Source organism: Solanum dulcamara, chromosome 11 (genome assembly GCF_947179165.1).
Source record: "Solanum dulcamara chromosome 11, daSolDulc1.2, whole genome shotgun sequence".
NCBI classification, from domain to species: Eukaryota; Viridiplantae; Streptophyta; class Magnoliopsida; order Solanales; family Solanaceae; genus Solanum; species Solanum dulcamara.
In genome coordinates this window covers 51854594-51870201 of record NC_077247.1, presented here as the reverse complement: position 1 = coordinate 51870201, position 15608 = coordinate 51854594, and the positions used below count along the sequence as shown (strand labels likewise).

At 33.9% G+C, this 15608-nt stretch overlaps 2 protein-coding genes across 3 annotated transcripts; both read left to right on the top strand.

The window, feature by feature from the left end:
* Nucleotides 1–322: 322 nt before the first annotated feature.
* Nucleotides 323–3863, top strand: LOC129871956 (uncharacterized). The gene is made up of 8 exons (XM_055946778.1): nucleotides 323–490; nucleotides 590–642; nucleotides 890–960; nucleotides 1412–1456; nucleotides 1574–1627; nucleotides 1727–1955; nucleotides 2312–2360; nucleotides 3327–3863. The coding sequence occupies exons 1-6, from the start codon at nucleotides 345–347 to the stop codon at nucleotides 1790–1792; spliced, it is 435 nt and encodes a 144-aa protein (XP_055802753.1). The 5' UTR covers nucleotides 323–344; the 3' UTR covers nucleotides 1793–1955; nucleotides 2312–2360; nucleotides 3327–3863.
* A 4015-nt stretch (nucleotides 3864–7878) lies between these two features.
* On the top strand, nucleotides 7879–14570 carry LOC129872935 (MLO-like protein 8). Of its 2 annotated transcripts, none has more exons than XM_055947890.1 (15): nucleotides 7879–8357; nucleotides 9792–9849; nucleotides 9932–10137; nucleotides 11137–11253; nucleotides 11768–11828; nucleotides 11942–12030; nucleotides 12123–12197; nucleotides 12273–12361; nucleotides 12483–12532; nucleotides 12641–12681; nucleotides 12757–12930; nucleotides 13344–13379; nucleotides 13494–13561; nucleotides 13671–13731; nucleotides 13921–14570. In XM_055947890.1, the coding sequence occupies exons 1-15, from the start codon at nucleotides 8229–8231 to the stop codon at nucleotides 14326–14328; spliced, it is 1662 nt and encodes a 553-aa protein (XP_055803865.1). In that variant the 5' UTR covers nucleotides 7879–8228; the 3' UTR covers nucleotides 14329–14570. The 2 variants fall into 2 exon arrangements, with proteins under 2 accessions (XP_055803865.1, XP_055803866.1); XM_055947891.1 differs by lacking the exon at nucleotides 7879–8357 and adding an exon at nucleotides 8614–9113.
* The last annotated feature ends 1038 nt before the right edge of the window (nucleotides 14571–15608 follow it).

Below are 15608 nucleotides of genomic sequence, written 5' to 3'. Positions count from 1 at the left end.
CTTAATCTGATAAAGTTATTTTGTGTTTTCTTGAATATCTTATGGTGACTGGTTTGTTCTTAATGTTACTTGTAGGATTGGCCCGTCCTTCTCTTTATTGAGGATACTGTCGCGAATCTCTGGACTGGAAGTAACTCTGTCGGTGAGAGCAATTTTACTCAACATATTTATGCAACATCACTTAGGATTCATTGTATTTGATGTTATTTGTAAATGTAGCTTTGTCCACTTCACATTCTCTTTCTGTAGGCTGTAGCCACCCACCTGCCTCCCTGGGGGAACAAATTATGGAAGGTTGGTTTGGAAGAGAGAGTTGTTTATGCATCAGATGGTGCAACCAATTAATGTTCTTTTCCACTGTGCAGAAACTAGAGCTGCACGGAGACTGCAGCATTCTGCAAAAGCTACTCAGACTTCCACAGCAATCGTCCCATCAGTGTGATCAATCTTCTACTCAAAGTTGTGCTGACAGTGTATTAACTGATGAAAGGTAAAGTTATCAAATTTCTTGGGAGGATTAGCTCACTTTCCGATGTTATCTCAATCAAATATGTTAGTAACTCACACGACCTGATGTTTCTCTCTTCAGGTTACAAGCTCTAGTGGAGTGCACAAGTACACACGATGGGGTGTCAAAAGAAGGTAAACCATTCCTGCCATTTGTTCCTGACGTGAATAAGAGCTGAATTTTTCTACTGCATGTTTCAGTTAATTAGCCTCATTTCTCTCACCCACTTTTCAAGATTATCTTAGACTGCATTCTTATTAATCCTGAAAGCATTAGAGATTACAATGTCTCTTTCTAAGTCTCCTTGACCACATAGTCTCTTTCAAATTCCATCTTGTAATAGAATTGTCATGTCTGACATTTTTTTATTAAAAATTTCAGAATTTGCACCAACAAAAACTCAGTTTTTTAATTCTAGGATACAATGGAGGGACTTCCATCCAGAGATCACAGTTGAGTACCTTAGATATATCTCGGATGTTTTTGCAACTTCTCTATCTTGTTAAGATGATGGACTTTTACCCCTTCCAGTATGGACTTCACTTATTGCATCTTGCATTTTGTCGGTGGCGGGCGCAACACTTGCTATAATTAATCAGGACTATTCTTGCCTCAACATAGTCCATTATGGCCATTCATGGTTTCTCATGAATTCCTTATAATGCATTTATTTTAAACAATTGTTTCTCTTAGGGATGGTTTGGTTGGACTCGGTAGCAAATATAAATCAGCATAAACTTCGGCTTAAATAGTATAATATTTGTTGGCCACGTAAGAAAAAGTAATTTCTGCATAACTATGTAGCACTCAGTTATCTGCATTATATAGTCAAGGACAATGATATTTTGTTTGATTCTAGCATTTATCTTCATTAGACATTATGCTAATTGTAATGTTCTACAGCATGTTGCAGATGAGCAAATTTGTTTGGAAGAACAGTGTGAGAAGGTAATGATTGTCTAAAAACTCATTGACGTGTTATTTCAACTTGGAGTATGTAACAACAACAACATACCCAGTGAAATCCCACAAGTACTTGGAGTCTGTAACTTATTGAATTATCAGGTCCTATCTGGAAAAATGAGGACAACAACCTATCTTGATTCCGAGCAAGAATTGGTATGTTGATTTTGGTAATAGGTAACATTGAATTTGAGTCTTGTGGGACTCTTTATAATAGGTAACATTGATATTGAGTCTTTGACTATGCTTTTGCAGGTCATGCCTGAAATTGGTTACCAATTACTTCACAACTATGCTGACCAAATGCTGGGAGCTTTGTAAAGCTAGAGTTCACTTTCTCTGTAACATGTTTTTAATGGTGGCCAGCATTCCTAATGCTGAAGAATACAACAGTACTAATTTCTCAAAAAAACTATGCTGACCAAATTCAAAACTGGGGTTGGATCTGCAACATTCATTCACAAGCTTCAAGATCATTTGCCAGGTAAGTTACTATCTTTGTTTAGATTTTCATTACACAACCAGTCTGTGGAAGAAGGGGAGCCTTGGAGTAACTGGTAAAGTTGCTGCCATGTGACCAGGAGGTCACGGGTTCAAGCCTTGGAAACAGCCTCTGGCAGAAATGCAAGGTAAGGCTGCGTACAATAGACCCTTGTGGTCAGGCCCTTCCCCGGACCCTGCGCATAGCGGGAGCCTTAGTGCACCGGGCTGCCCTTTTTAACCAGTCTGTGGAACTTAATAAAATTGCCATTTACCAGAATCCATTGCACTAAATTTTGCAACATTCATTAAAGTTGAACCTAACTCTGAGCATGAAGTTTTATGTTTTGGTTAAAGCAGGAACTTAAATCTGATTCACAAGCAACCAACATATGTCACACTTCTTGCGGTAACATTCTCTAATATTTGTCTCTGTCATATATTCATTAAAATGGTTAAGTACATGTAAACCATTTGCAAATGAGTCTTAGTATTATAGTATTGATTGTAGTTGTTAATACAGGATTTAGGAAGTCACGTTAACTATTAGGAAATAAGAATTGGGATTAGGAATTATTGGGAATAAAGCTACGCTGAGTAGTATAAACACACAAGGGCTGGGAGAGATTGCTCACCTACATTCTTAAACCCTTTACTACACTTTATAACTTATCCTCTTCAACATTCATATTCCTTCCTCTGAAGGATATATGCCTGTCTAAATGTAGAAAACAAAACATGACAAGCACTTTTTCTCGGGCTAGTTATTCCATTCTGAGGTATCAATAGCACAGTTATCAGTTCTGTGCTCCATCTTGTTGAAAAGCAAGAAGGATTTTTGAGGGTTTAAGCTTTTCAAGTGTCATTTGTGCGCATTGTCTTATGTTTTAATTGGGTTAATTATAGAAAGTGAATTACGAATTGTAACGTCTAAAGGAAGAGCTTTTTTGTTCTAATACCATCACTAACAAGACAACGCTAGAGATTCTCTCTTTGAATTATAAGGCATTGAAGCTTGAATAGCTTCCAACTTAATTTGGAAAATCATTCATGACATCATTCTTGTTTTAGGAAATACTCCACTAGTTAACAAAATTCTCTTGCATGTGTTTCATAAGAAAATGATTGTTTTATTTATAATACATATTCCGTATATTTTGAGAGTTAATCTAACTGATGTGGATCTGTGTATTTTGGGAGTTAATCTAACTGATGTGGATCTGTTAGAATTTATTCAACAGGTTAGTCCATCGACACTAACTAGCTCTCATATTTTACTCCTCCATTTAACTCTAATCTTACTCATGGAATCTTGCTTATGTTCTTGCTTAAATGTCATGTCATGTTCTCTGAATAATGTATTTGCAACTCACAGCTTGCTGATACTGATGTATCATCAATAGTGCCCTCATCAGTGAATCGGCTCCTGAATAACAAGGCTTGCGAGAGTAAGTTATTATTTAATTTATGAATTTGGAGCTATCTTGATGCTCTCTCGCCTCACCCCCCACATAAGAGAAAGTGTAAGAATAGGGATATTAGAATCAAAAGTGATTTACGATATTTTTCGTTATTCCTGATGTCTTTGTTTTCATTTGTGTTGGGAACAATAACTCCGATCTTGATAGAGTGGAACAGATACAGAGCTGTGTTGGAACTATATTTGATGGTATGTTTAAGAGAGGAATTTCATATTATTAATGACTGCAATATCTTTTCATTTGTTAGTGTGCTCATGGACAATCAACTTTTGTCCCTCTTTTGCCAACTTGGGTGCTATGTATGGATCAAATTATTGACGGCAAGAGCTTTTTAGATCAAACTATTAATTGGGGGTATTTATGTTCAATTTTGTATAGTTCAAGGATATTTTTGACCTTTTTGGAATATAATTTTATTTTATTTTTGTGAAATCTACTTCAGTAGCTTGTAGGATATTGATGATGCAAGAACAGAATAACTTAGGGTGGCCTCATTTCAATAAAATCTAGGATATAATTATGAATAGAGGTCTAGATCATTTGTATTAGACAAAATTTAATCTGTAGGTGCTAAGATGAGTTATTTAAAAACGTTTGAGGATTAGAGAGACAAAAGTATATTTGTTCTACATATAAAGATGAAGCTTTTCAAAAAAAATAATTATGGGACAAAATTAAGACCACACTTTGGGGAACATCTTGTGTAATTTCCTGTAACATAGTTACGAAGCAGTTCGTGATAAAAGCTAACCCAAAAATCAATCCATGAAGCAGTCCAATCCAATAATTATTCAAACATGCATAGCAACATGTTGGACAATTAATAATCTATTTATTAACTCACTTCATCGTTATGACGGTTGAGTTTGCATATACTCTACCTTTTTCAATGGATGACTCTGTACAATTTTATCTTATTTCATCATGCATTTGTCACCTTTGATTTTACTAGACGTATGTGAATGGACTAAATTCCTAAGATATCGTGTCTGTCTTAATTTTAGGAATGCGTCTAATTATGAATTAAAATTCATGATCTTTTGTCTTATATTTGATTTTCTTGAAAAATAAATTAAATTACTTTATTGACCGATTCTTTCAATTTGTGTCAAAAAGAAAAGAACAAAAAGGGAAATACATGAGGAACATTATAGTTTTGACCTGTTATTTCATCCATATTATATTACCGACAAAACGTATACTAAATTAAATAAGGAAACAAAACAAACTATCTTCCAAGTTTCTATGCTCATGCATGCATCATTTACTATTCCAATCATACCGTGTTTTCATATATTCTCTTCATTTTTCAATTTATGTAGCGATATTTGATTCAGCGTAAAAAGTAAAAAAAAAAAGTTTTAAAATTTATATGATTTTAAATCTGTCATAATTAATATTTAAAAAAGAGATTTAAAATTTATATGATTTTAAATCTGTCATAATTAATATTTTTGTGGCCGCAAAAATAAAACGTTTAGGGTAAAATAAGAATTTCAAATTAAAATAATTTCCAAATGTAAGAAATTATAAAAAGAACTAACGAAAAATAATATCTACATAAAATACATCGTACGAAGAGATCCAGTTAATCATATTCTTGACTGGTTCACCTGATGACGATTAATATAATCACTTGAGACTTCTTTTTTGTCTTATAAATACAAAGTTTTAACTGATTAATTAATTTTTACAATTAATTTATCTTTTTTTCCTTAATAATAAATAAATTGGCAACTAGATTCTCTACCAAGTCAAAGTCCACAAGAAGAATAAGAATCAAGAGAATTATTAGATGTCTACTAAAAATATATAAACAATAAAGTAATAGTTATCGATATTTGACTATATATTTAAAAAGCCTTTTCATAAAATAGTCCATACCTAAATGAAAAGGCAAATAATTGCTACTCTTTCTTTACTCAATCAAATTCAAGTCTCCACCTTTGGTGAAAAGGCAACATTAATTGTCAACATATACTATAAAGTTTAAAACAACTATATATAGTCAAATCTTATTGTCCCAAGCAAGTAATATAGCCTAAAGCACACATATATGATAACTTAGCAATTACCCTAAATTTCGTAAATAAAAATGTCTTATGATCGATGTTTAACTTTCGTGCACTAACAATTTTTTCAAAAAAAATAATGAAATGCAATATCAAACAATTAAATATAAGAAAGAAAGTGTCGAGCTCAACTTTTAGTGTCACCCGAATATTCTTTTTGATGTCTTAGGGCAAAAATAATTAAATAATTTATCATTTTTCCTTACCATTAATTACCATTTCGATAAGTCAAATTTATACTATCCTTCTGTAATAAGCAAAATGGTGGAGATCGGAGTACGGTATACATAGTCAATTCATTTATTATTTTAATTTTAACTTGAAGTCGCAAGTCAATTACTAATTAATCTATTTTTAAATAAGTATATGAATAATAACTGTATACATTACAATCCTCCTCTATTCTTCAAAAATTAAGAAAAAATATCTAAAAGATCGTAGTTGAAGAGAAACTGATCATCAATTTTTAGAAAATGTAGCGTCAAATAAAGATGTCAAATTACTTTAGAGGATATTTGTTCAATAATGCACAATACCATCATAAAGACAAGATAAAAAAAGGGCAGTTCGGTGCACTAAATTTTTTGCTATGCGCGAAGTCCGAGAAAAAATCTGACCACAAAGGTCTATTGTACGCAGCCTTACATTGCATTTCTGAGATTAATAAAAAAAAACATGTAGATGTTATGAAGGACACATGGCATACTTCTTAGAGAGAATTCGTGCTCTATACAAAAATAAAATAAAATATTGGGGGTGATCCATTTGGTTAGTTTCATAGTTGCTTATGGCAGACAAAAGATTTCACTTGTCTACAAATTATTTATTGATAGAATAATAAATCTGTTGGCTAAATTTTTTTTCGTATACAGTGATATGATTCATGCAACTTGAAATTAACAACGTAAAAAATAAAATAAGTGTACCTTTTAACAACATGCATTTCACTAATTAATATTCTTGTTTATGTTAATGGTTTACTATTATTAAGAACATGTCAAAATCTAAATTAAGTAGAGGATAAAAATTACAAATTAGAGGATAATATCGACAAACTTTAAAAGAAAAAGACTTGGGGTAAGAGCTTATCCATTTAAACTTATATATATGCCGCCTTTTTTGTATAATAAAACGAAAAATATAACATTCCACGTTACAAGTTGGCCATGTCTTGTAATTTTGAAAAGGTCAAATAGGACTCACTTTTATTTTCATTTTTCCATATTAATAATTTGATGAAGTATGTCAGCTACCATGTGCAATTACATCCATTTAATTCTCTCACGTTTTCATCAACATAAAAAAATCGACTTCCAAAAATAGAATGGAATATCATCCATCTTACAAAGTTACACTATCCCAATATGTTATAATCTGTTTTTCAAACTTCAAATGAAATTTGAAATTTTTATGATTAATCACTAATTTTTATATAAAATTAAAAATTATCATGAAATAAAATACAAATAATTCTTATGATTAAACGGTACTACTCTGATAAGTACGTATTAAATTCTCCGTTGACGCCACTAATTAGGCTTTGCCAAGTGGAGCATTAAACATTCACGTTCACGAGACAAATTGTGGAGATCTTCACTTCCTATAATAAACTAAGGTAAGTCAAGTCAACAACTAACAAGTAGTAAATGCCTCTTTCATAGTAGCTTGTTTGGTGTAATAAGATATAATTACATTGTCTGACATATTTGATTAGTCATTTAAATTATTTGATCAACAAGTAATTAGGTATAACCGACATAAGTTAATTATACTTTTCAATAAACAAGGGAAGACCGTGAATTATTGATAATTATATGGTGTAATTATAATTTGGTTATTTTTTATTTTCTTTCTTTTATTTCATTTTCATTTTAATTTATTTTTTACTTTTACTATTTTTTTATTATTTTAAATAATTAACATTTATTTTTAATATTACCTTATGATTACACGTTTGCAACCAAACAATACATTTGTAATTATATTGTGACAAAAAAAGTCATCATAATTACTAAGTTCTATAATTATTAAGCTGATAATAATTACAATTACAATTATCAAGTGCCTTTTCAAACAGATCGTACGAGTTATGATTATGTTTTTTAATTTCATGTCAATTTATGACTAATTAGCCCCCTTAATAGGGGAGATTAAGTATTCGGGGGTGAATCTAAAAGAGAGCAAGAGTATTTATTCGAATTCCTTTGATAAAAAATTATATTATATATATAAAGTATATAAAAAAGAATTTAACGCATGTAATTTAAGGTATTAAAAATTGATTGTGAGCTATGAAATTCACATCTCATACAATTTTTAATTCCCTCTTTAAGTTCTACCGTCGCAAAGATTTAATAAAATGGTGGACTTATTCTATTGTCCTCTCAACGACGTGAGAAATTATACCAACTTGTCTAAAGATTATCTGTGAAATTCGTGTTTCTTTCTTTATGCTTGATGGTCAGATACTACCTACCAAGTCATAACTACTAGCAATTCTATAAACTTCCCTTTCACCTCCATAATTTATACGACTGCTTACAACTCAGTTTTCTTATCTATAAATGCATGTCTTTTTGCAATTTCTTGATTCTTGAGAGTCCAAAGTCAGAATCTTTTGTGGATTTTAGCAGGAACCCATTTGTTTTCTTGAGTTTTTTCATACATCTAAAGCTGAAATTCTGTGTTTCGGATAGTGAAATTTTGTTGTATTGAGGGTTAGTAATGGCAGGTGGGGGTGATGGTACATCAAGGCAACTTGGTCAAACACCAACTTGGGCTGTGGCTGGTGTTTGTGCAGTTATTATCCTCATATCTATTGCCTTAGAGAAGATTCTCCACAAACTTGGCGTGGTATGTTTTGATAAAAACTGTCTTTCTTTCTTTCTTTCTTTCTTTACCCCTGTTCGTTGACCCTCTTGTTTTGCTCTAAGGAACAGCAATTCTTGAATTTTGTGTTTCTATTTCTGCGAAAGATCCTGGTTTTAGTGAAAAGATGTTATCTTTAATTAGTTGTTACTTTTTCACCCTTAATTTGTTGTTCTTTATTGAGAGCTTTTATTGAAGTGGGACCTGTAGTAGTTCTCTTTCTTATTTCCTTGTTTTGGAAATCAAGGGTTTAATTTTCAGCTGTATATGTTGATAATTGACTTCTTAATTTGCAACCTAAAGCAACATCATTTGTCTGTGGAAGTCTTGCCTTGCCAAATTGGAAGTGAAATCTTGTTCTTGCTCCAACTATAAACTCTACAACCTACAAACTGTTCTTGATTGCTCAGATGCTTGTTGCCAAATATTGTGTCCTCTTTATAATGATGGTGGCCGAACCTGTTTGCGCGCATCTTGACTATCACACCGTGTATTGGCTATTAAGAAAATTCACGATGGAGTTATCACGAGCGTGAGAATTATGGGAGTATATACTCACTCCTTCGCGGTAATCATGGGATTACAATGGATATTCACGTTGAGCTCGTGTTTGTTTGCGAGTTAGCCATTAGTGAATCCTTAATTTGTCATAAAAGATATATGATTGAACAAAGGAGTGAGTGGATCCAAATGAAGCGGCATTGATACTGACGATTCATATAGCCAAACCAGTCTAGAGAGGTGGTAATTATTGTGTTTATGTTATTTTATCTGCTGGTGTAATAGTAACTATCGAATCTATTGCTTTTAAGAAAGATTTGGTCTTTATATGTGTGTTGCCGAGATAATTTGCTTTAGTACTATTGCTTCCTCTGTTGCATATCCAAAAAGAATGAAGAATACGGTTTTCTCACTTGGTTGGAATTATTTGTGCACCTTTAAGTTGTTTTACGCATATTGGTTCCTTGGACAACTTCGCTTTCTGATTGTTGTAATTGGATGGTCTTTTTCCTTGCATTTATCTTAAAGTGAAAAATGTCTTATTTAATTTTGACCAATAAACGAGGGACAAGAGTGACAAATAGTTCAATGTTTGTGTTATGCCTTCTGAACTTATTCATTTGTGCTGCAGAAAATATCAATGATATTGACTTCGGATTCATTTTTCGTCCTTTCATTTAATTGTAATAACTTGCTCCTTTTTCTTCTTTTTCCCTTTTTGGGCTTTTGGACAGCATTTTATAACCAAATTTGCTCTGATATTACACTGATATTGAAGTTTGTTGTCTAAAGTTTTTTACTTTTCACAACTTATTTTGATTGCATGAGTTGATGTGGTATCTCAGCTCATTTGTTGGTTCCTTGAATGACTACTGCTCTAGAAAATATTAATATTGACACAATGAAATCTTTGCTCAGTGGTTGACTGACAGGCATAAAAAAGCTCTCTTTGAGGCCTTGGAGAAGGTTAAGGCCGGTAAGATTTTTTGTTCTCTTCTTATCATTTTTTTTGAGGGTTGACTTGGTTCCATTTTGATTGAATCCTCTAATTATTGCAGAGTTGATGATTCTCGGTTTCATCTCGTTAACCCTTGTATTTAGTCAATATTACATTGCTGGAATTTGTATCCCCCCAAGTGTAGCTGATACAATGCTTCCATGCCCTGCTGTGCACAAAAATGCTGAAAAGGAGGAGGAACACCGTAGGAAGCTTTTATGGTATGAGCGTAGAATTTTGGCTGGTGCAGAGCCTAAATGCAAAGAGGTAATGTGTACATGACCCTTTATAATATGGGTAAAACTTCACTTATGTATTTAGTTGTATTAATGAGTGCTGATGGCAAAAATGGCTCTGGCAGAGTTGTGCTTTTGGTAATTTACTAATACTTTTCTTGAATTAGATATGGTGACATTACTAAATGTTTTTCACTTCTATCAATTCACCTAGACAATGATATAGTTTGAGCAAACCTACTAAAAGTTCTTGTGAACTGCCTTGGGATTTTTGAAGCTTCAATTCAAATAAATGGACATTTCAAATAAGATGGTGTCGTCACTAAAAGGAACTGCAAAGAAATTTTACACGAAGCATCTTCATTCTGTTAGGTTGTATGACAAGTGATGGACTCATGTAGCCTAATTGAAGATGAGGAAGCATTTATCTTTTTCCCATCACTGTTTTATTCTTAGGTTGTCCTGTCTGACATAGGAAGAAAGAATTGAGATAACTAGCTGATATAGGTAAGATCCATCTTGAAACAACCTAAATGGTTCATTAAAATATTGAATGTCCATCACTTCAATGATGAAATGCTTGGGCTAGTCATATGAGTAGCTATATCTTGCGTATAGATAAGCTAAGGAGAGTTTGTTCTGGACGAAAATAAGAATTCTGTTCATCCCATCAAATTGAACGGGTGTGACTTGCAGTGGATATAACAAGAGTGGACGACTAAATCGTGTCTTCATAGATCAGTTGTAGCTTCCACCAAAACAGCATCATGTATGTGCTTCAAATGTCTTAGACTACAAGCTTCTAAAAGTTGTTAGGTCAGCTTAGGTTTTGGGTAAATCTTTCATGTAAAATTAATATTTGAAGTTAAAGTTGTTGTTCTACCAGATGCAGAATCCTTGCATTCTATTAGCACTGTGTTCTGGCCCTTCTTTTTCAGCGTTATTTTGGACCTTTTATGTGGTACTTCATTTTAGCATTAACAGCATGATTTCCTTTCTTCGCTAAACTAATCTAATGTATTCCTAACAGGGACGTGTACCTCTCGTTACTGTTGAAGCACTGCATCAAATACACATCCTTATTTTCTTTTTGGCAGTCCTTCATGTCTTATACAGTGCGATTACCATGTGGTTGGGAAGACTTAAGGTAATTCATTATATACTTTATTTAGTTAGTCGTCTACTATGCTTTAGTTGCCATCTATACTTCTTCTTAGGTAATCCGGGAATGTATTGACTGCGTTTTTAGTAGGTTTTCAATTAACTCACAAGATCAATCAAATTTTCATGGTGATTCAATACCCGGTGGTATTAATGGAAGGATGCTAAAAGCTATATGTTTTCTGCTTCATATCGGATCGTTTCTCTAATCTTACTTGGTTGACACATTCAAACATGATAGGAAACTAAGTTGCATGACAAATTGGTCTTGGTATGATAAGAAGTGTTCAACTTCAAATAATTTATGGCAGTTAATTGTTTGGATCATTCGAACTATTTCCCCCTAAAATTGCTGCTGTTATACTCCTAGCTATAATTGACCAGCTACCAAGGCTCAAAATTGTTGCTGGGACTGACCACTTGTCTAGAGTGATTAACTATTTTAGGATGCTTTTATGGTATAAATCCATTTGCTAAATGCCTGAAACTTTGTTCTCCAGATTCGTGGCTGGAAAGGTTGGGAGCAAGAGACTTCAACGCATAGTTACGAGTTTTCAAATGGTATACATTTGCTTGTTGTGTAAAGTCAGAACTTTGGATTGTTATTTGCTCTCTGTGTTTATTGCTCATTTGGTTTTGAATCTGTCACTATGTTTTCAACTTGGGACTTGCAGATCCTTCAAGATTTAGACTTACTCATGAGACATCTTTTGTCAGAGCGCATACTAGTTTCTGGACAAGGATACCAATCTTCTTTTACATTGTGAGAAATTAATACAATGTGAATTCATAGTTTTATAGCACAAGGCCAAACTAGTGCTAAGGAGACTGATTGTTGCAACTTAATTCATGCAGGGATGCTTCTTCAGACAATTTTTCAAGTCTGTCAGTAAGTCAGACTACTTGGCCCTGCGCAATGGTTTCATCAGTGTGAGCGTTCTTTGTGCTTTGTTCTGCATTGGTAATTCTTTGTTTCCAATGAAACTGAAAATCCTCCTTGTGCAGGTTCATCTAGCTCCTGGAAGTAAATTTAACTTCCAAAAGTATATCAAGAGGTCTTTAGAGGATGACTTCAAGGTAGTTGTCGGTGTCAGGTAGCTAGATGTTCTATTTGCTCTCTCAATTTTTTCAGCGTATTTATGTGTGCATGTGCGTAATTAGCATAAATCTCCTTGCTCACTGATTGGCTTTTTACTTGTTTTTTTTTTCCGGCAGTCCAGTTTTATGGGGAACATTTGTGCTTTTCTTGCTTCTGAATGTTAGTGGTAAGTCATGTTCTGTGGCCGGATCCATTTCTGGAAATTGTTTAGTTCTTCCGTTTTAGTCGCTACCTACTACAGTTTTCATAGTCTGAATTATCTGACCCATTGCAGGGTGGCAAGCATTGTTCTGGGCATCCTTAATTCCTCTGATTGTAAGATTCTTTTCCATCGTTCATCTTCCTGAGTTACTTTTAGGGGAAATTCTTATTAATGTGAAAGCTTCTCAGATCATTTTAGCTGTTGGAACAAAGCTTCAGGCTATTTTGATTAGGATGGCCCTTGACATCACAGAGAGACATGCAGTAGTTCAAGGAATCCCTCTTGTACAAGCCTCAGACAAATATTTTTGGTTTGGTCGACCACGACTGGTTCTTCACCTCATCCATTTTGCCTTGTTTCAGGTTTGCATTTCCAATTTGCAGAATTCTTAATGAAGTGTTATTGGTAAACCAGTCATTTGGGTTCAACTTTGCAAGTACATAAAAGGGCAGCCCGGTGCATTAAAGCTCCCGCTATGCGCAGGGTCCGGGGAAGGGCCCGACCACAAGGGTCTAATGTACGCAGCCTTACCTTGCATTTTTGCTAGAGGCTGTTTTCTAGGCTTGAACCCGTAACCTCCTGGTCACATGGCAGCAACTTTGCCAGTTATTCCAAGGCTCCCCTTCTTTGCAAGTACATAGTTTCCATAAAATAAAATCACAAAAGTGGTGCACGGAATAGATTGCTTTTCATATCTTAATCTCTATATATTCCCTTGGCTAAACTTTCTTTTTTGTGCTTATCTAATGTTAATATATCTTTTAACTTTTTGCAGAATGCGTTCCAGATAACATATTTTCTGTGGATATGGGTAATGTTTCTTCTCCCTGTATCAAAGATCATATTCTGATATAAGATATTCTTTTTGTTTTTTCTTAATGGCCATAAAACTATGATAGAGATGAGGATTCTACTTTTTCTGTAGTATGAGTATGGGCTAAAATCTTGCTTCCACGAGGCGTTTGAGCTGGTCATTGCAAAAATTGTTATAGGGTATGTTTCTTGCTACAGAGACTCACTTTGGTATATTCATTATCTTAGTTTTTAAGCTTCACGAATCCAGCTTGCTCTCATTGAATCAAATCTTTTCATTGTATTACAGGGTGGGAGTCTTATTCCTATGCAGTTATATCACTCTTCCGCTGTATGCCCTTATAACTCAGGTACTATCATAATCTCATCTCTCGAACCAATAGCATAATTGTATCTACGTTTTATTTCATGCCATGTTACTATAGACATTTACTATTGCTTCGTTGAACGATGAATGTTCGCCACATAAAACTACTGAAAATTCTAGCCTTTATAGCATGATTGTTGTTAAGTTAGATAAAGCATTGGCCTTTCTGCAGATGGGATCCCATATGAAAAAATCCATCTTTGATGAGCAAACCTCCAAGGCACTAAAGAAGTGGCATATGGCTGTGAAGAAGCGGACAGGAGCGAGGGGAGACAGGTCCCCTACCCGAACGCTGGGTAATGCAAGTCCAAGGTCCACAATGAGCTCACCTGTGCACCCATCAGGCCCTGGTCTTCATCGATACAAAACTACCGGTCACTCATCGCGTTTTCAGGGCTACAGCGATCAAGAAGCATCAGACCTTGAAAATGATCCAACAACCCCGATGACTCACGCAGAGATTGCAACTACACATATTGATCATGATGACACAGAAATTCATGTGCATGTTCCTCCAAATGGAGAATCTACTAGGAATGAAGATGACTTCTCATTTGTGAAGCCTGCTCCTCAAAGGTGAAAAGGAAGTAGGTAGCCAACTAGCTTGTTACCACTTTTTTCTCCTTTTCCTTTCCCCCCCTTTTCCCTCAAGTCATATCAATGTGCTTATACCTTTTAAGTATATCATATAAGCAGTTTTCAGTTCCTTGGCACATATAGGTGAATGAATTCCTTGTATATTTTTACTTGAAATTGCCATGTAATGATCTCTAATCCACTGTGTAATTGCTTGCCTTTATAAGATTTTTTTATTGATGGTTACCAAGTTTAATAAGGTATCTTGAAAAGAATGTTCTAGGTCACAAGCACTAGGTGATTCTTTTCATTTTCCTAAACCTTGATTGGTAGAGGTACTTAATATCAGGGTCAAAGCTAGAGGGGAGGAATGGAAAGGTCAATTTTTTCTTTTATTGTATATATAGTAGACGACTCCATAGGTGAAATTTTGTCTCCGTCAATAATAGGTACAAGCAAGTTGATCCGAATACCATCCTTTATCAAAAAAGGGGAGGAAAAAATCTCCTAGGTCACATGCAAAAGGGTCTTTTGGATTTCCAACAAGGAGAAAAAGCAAGTAAATGAGTTAGAATCAATCATTTTCCACTATCCCCCACCTCTAGTTTTTTTTTTTTTTCTCTTTAGCTTAGTAGTGTTGATAACATGAAGGATGACAAGCATCTGATCTTTTAGCAATGGTACAGAAGCAAAACACATGGAGCACTAAGCAATTTTATGAATTGAAAACTGCTTTTAGGGATTTTCTTCTAATTATAGAAAGTCTTTTTTTTCTTCATAGGATCTTTGAGTTTGTTTTAAGTTGGGATTGGGAATTGAATCGTCCAATAATTGAATAAACCATTTTTATTCTGTTACCTGCATTGCAGTTCAAGCTAGACTTACCTCTCTTTTCCTTGGAACAATACACTTGGCAAAGTTTTGGACCACTATAAAATTACTCTCTTCGTCTCAATTTATATGGCACACTTTACTTTTTTAGTCTCTGTCAAAAGAAAATATCACCTTTTTATAATCAGAAACTACTTTAACTTTAAAATTTATCTTTTACCCTTAATGAAATGATTTATGATCACTCAAATGTCTGAAGTTTGTTTTGGATCACAAATTTCAGAAGTCTTTCTTAAAAAAAAAGTATATGCTAAATTAAACGGTGCCACATAAATGAAAACAAAGGGAATATAAAAGTAAAATTATGGCAAAACTTTTTCATATCTGTTTGATTCCTGACCCAGAGTGAAGGACTTGTTATAAAGAAGAAAGAATATAAGGTATACATACTGA

Coding starts and splice junctions, on each gene's coding strand:
- LOC129871956 (XM_055946778.1), top strand. CDS start 345: ATGTTCTTTTCCACTGTGCAGAAACTAGAGCTGCACGGAGACTGCAGC. Junction 1,457..1,573: donor TGGAAGAACAGTGTGAGAAG/GTAATGATTGTC, acceptor TTGAATTATCAG/GTCCTATCTGGAAAAATGAG. Junction 1,628..1,726: donor TTGATTCCGAGCAAGAATTG/GTATGTTGATTT, acceptor ATGCTTTTGCAG/GTCATGCCTGAAATTGGTTA.
- LOC129872935 (XM_055947890.1), top strand. CDS start 8,229: ATGGCAGGTGGGGGTGATGGTACATCAAGGCAACTTGGTCAAACACCA. Junction 9,850..9,931: donor CTTGGAGAAGGTTAAGGCCG/GTAAGATTTTTT, acceptor TAATTATTGCAG/AGTTGATGATTCTCGGTTTC. Junction 11,254..11,767: donor TGTGGTTGGGAAGACTTAAG/GTAATTCATTAT, acceptor TTTGTTCTCCAG/ATTCGTGGCTGGAAAGGTTG.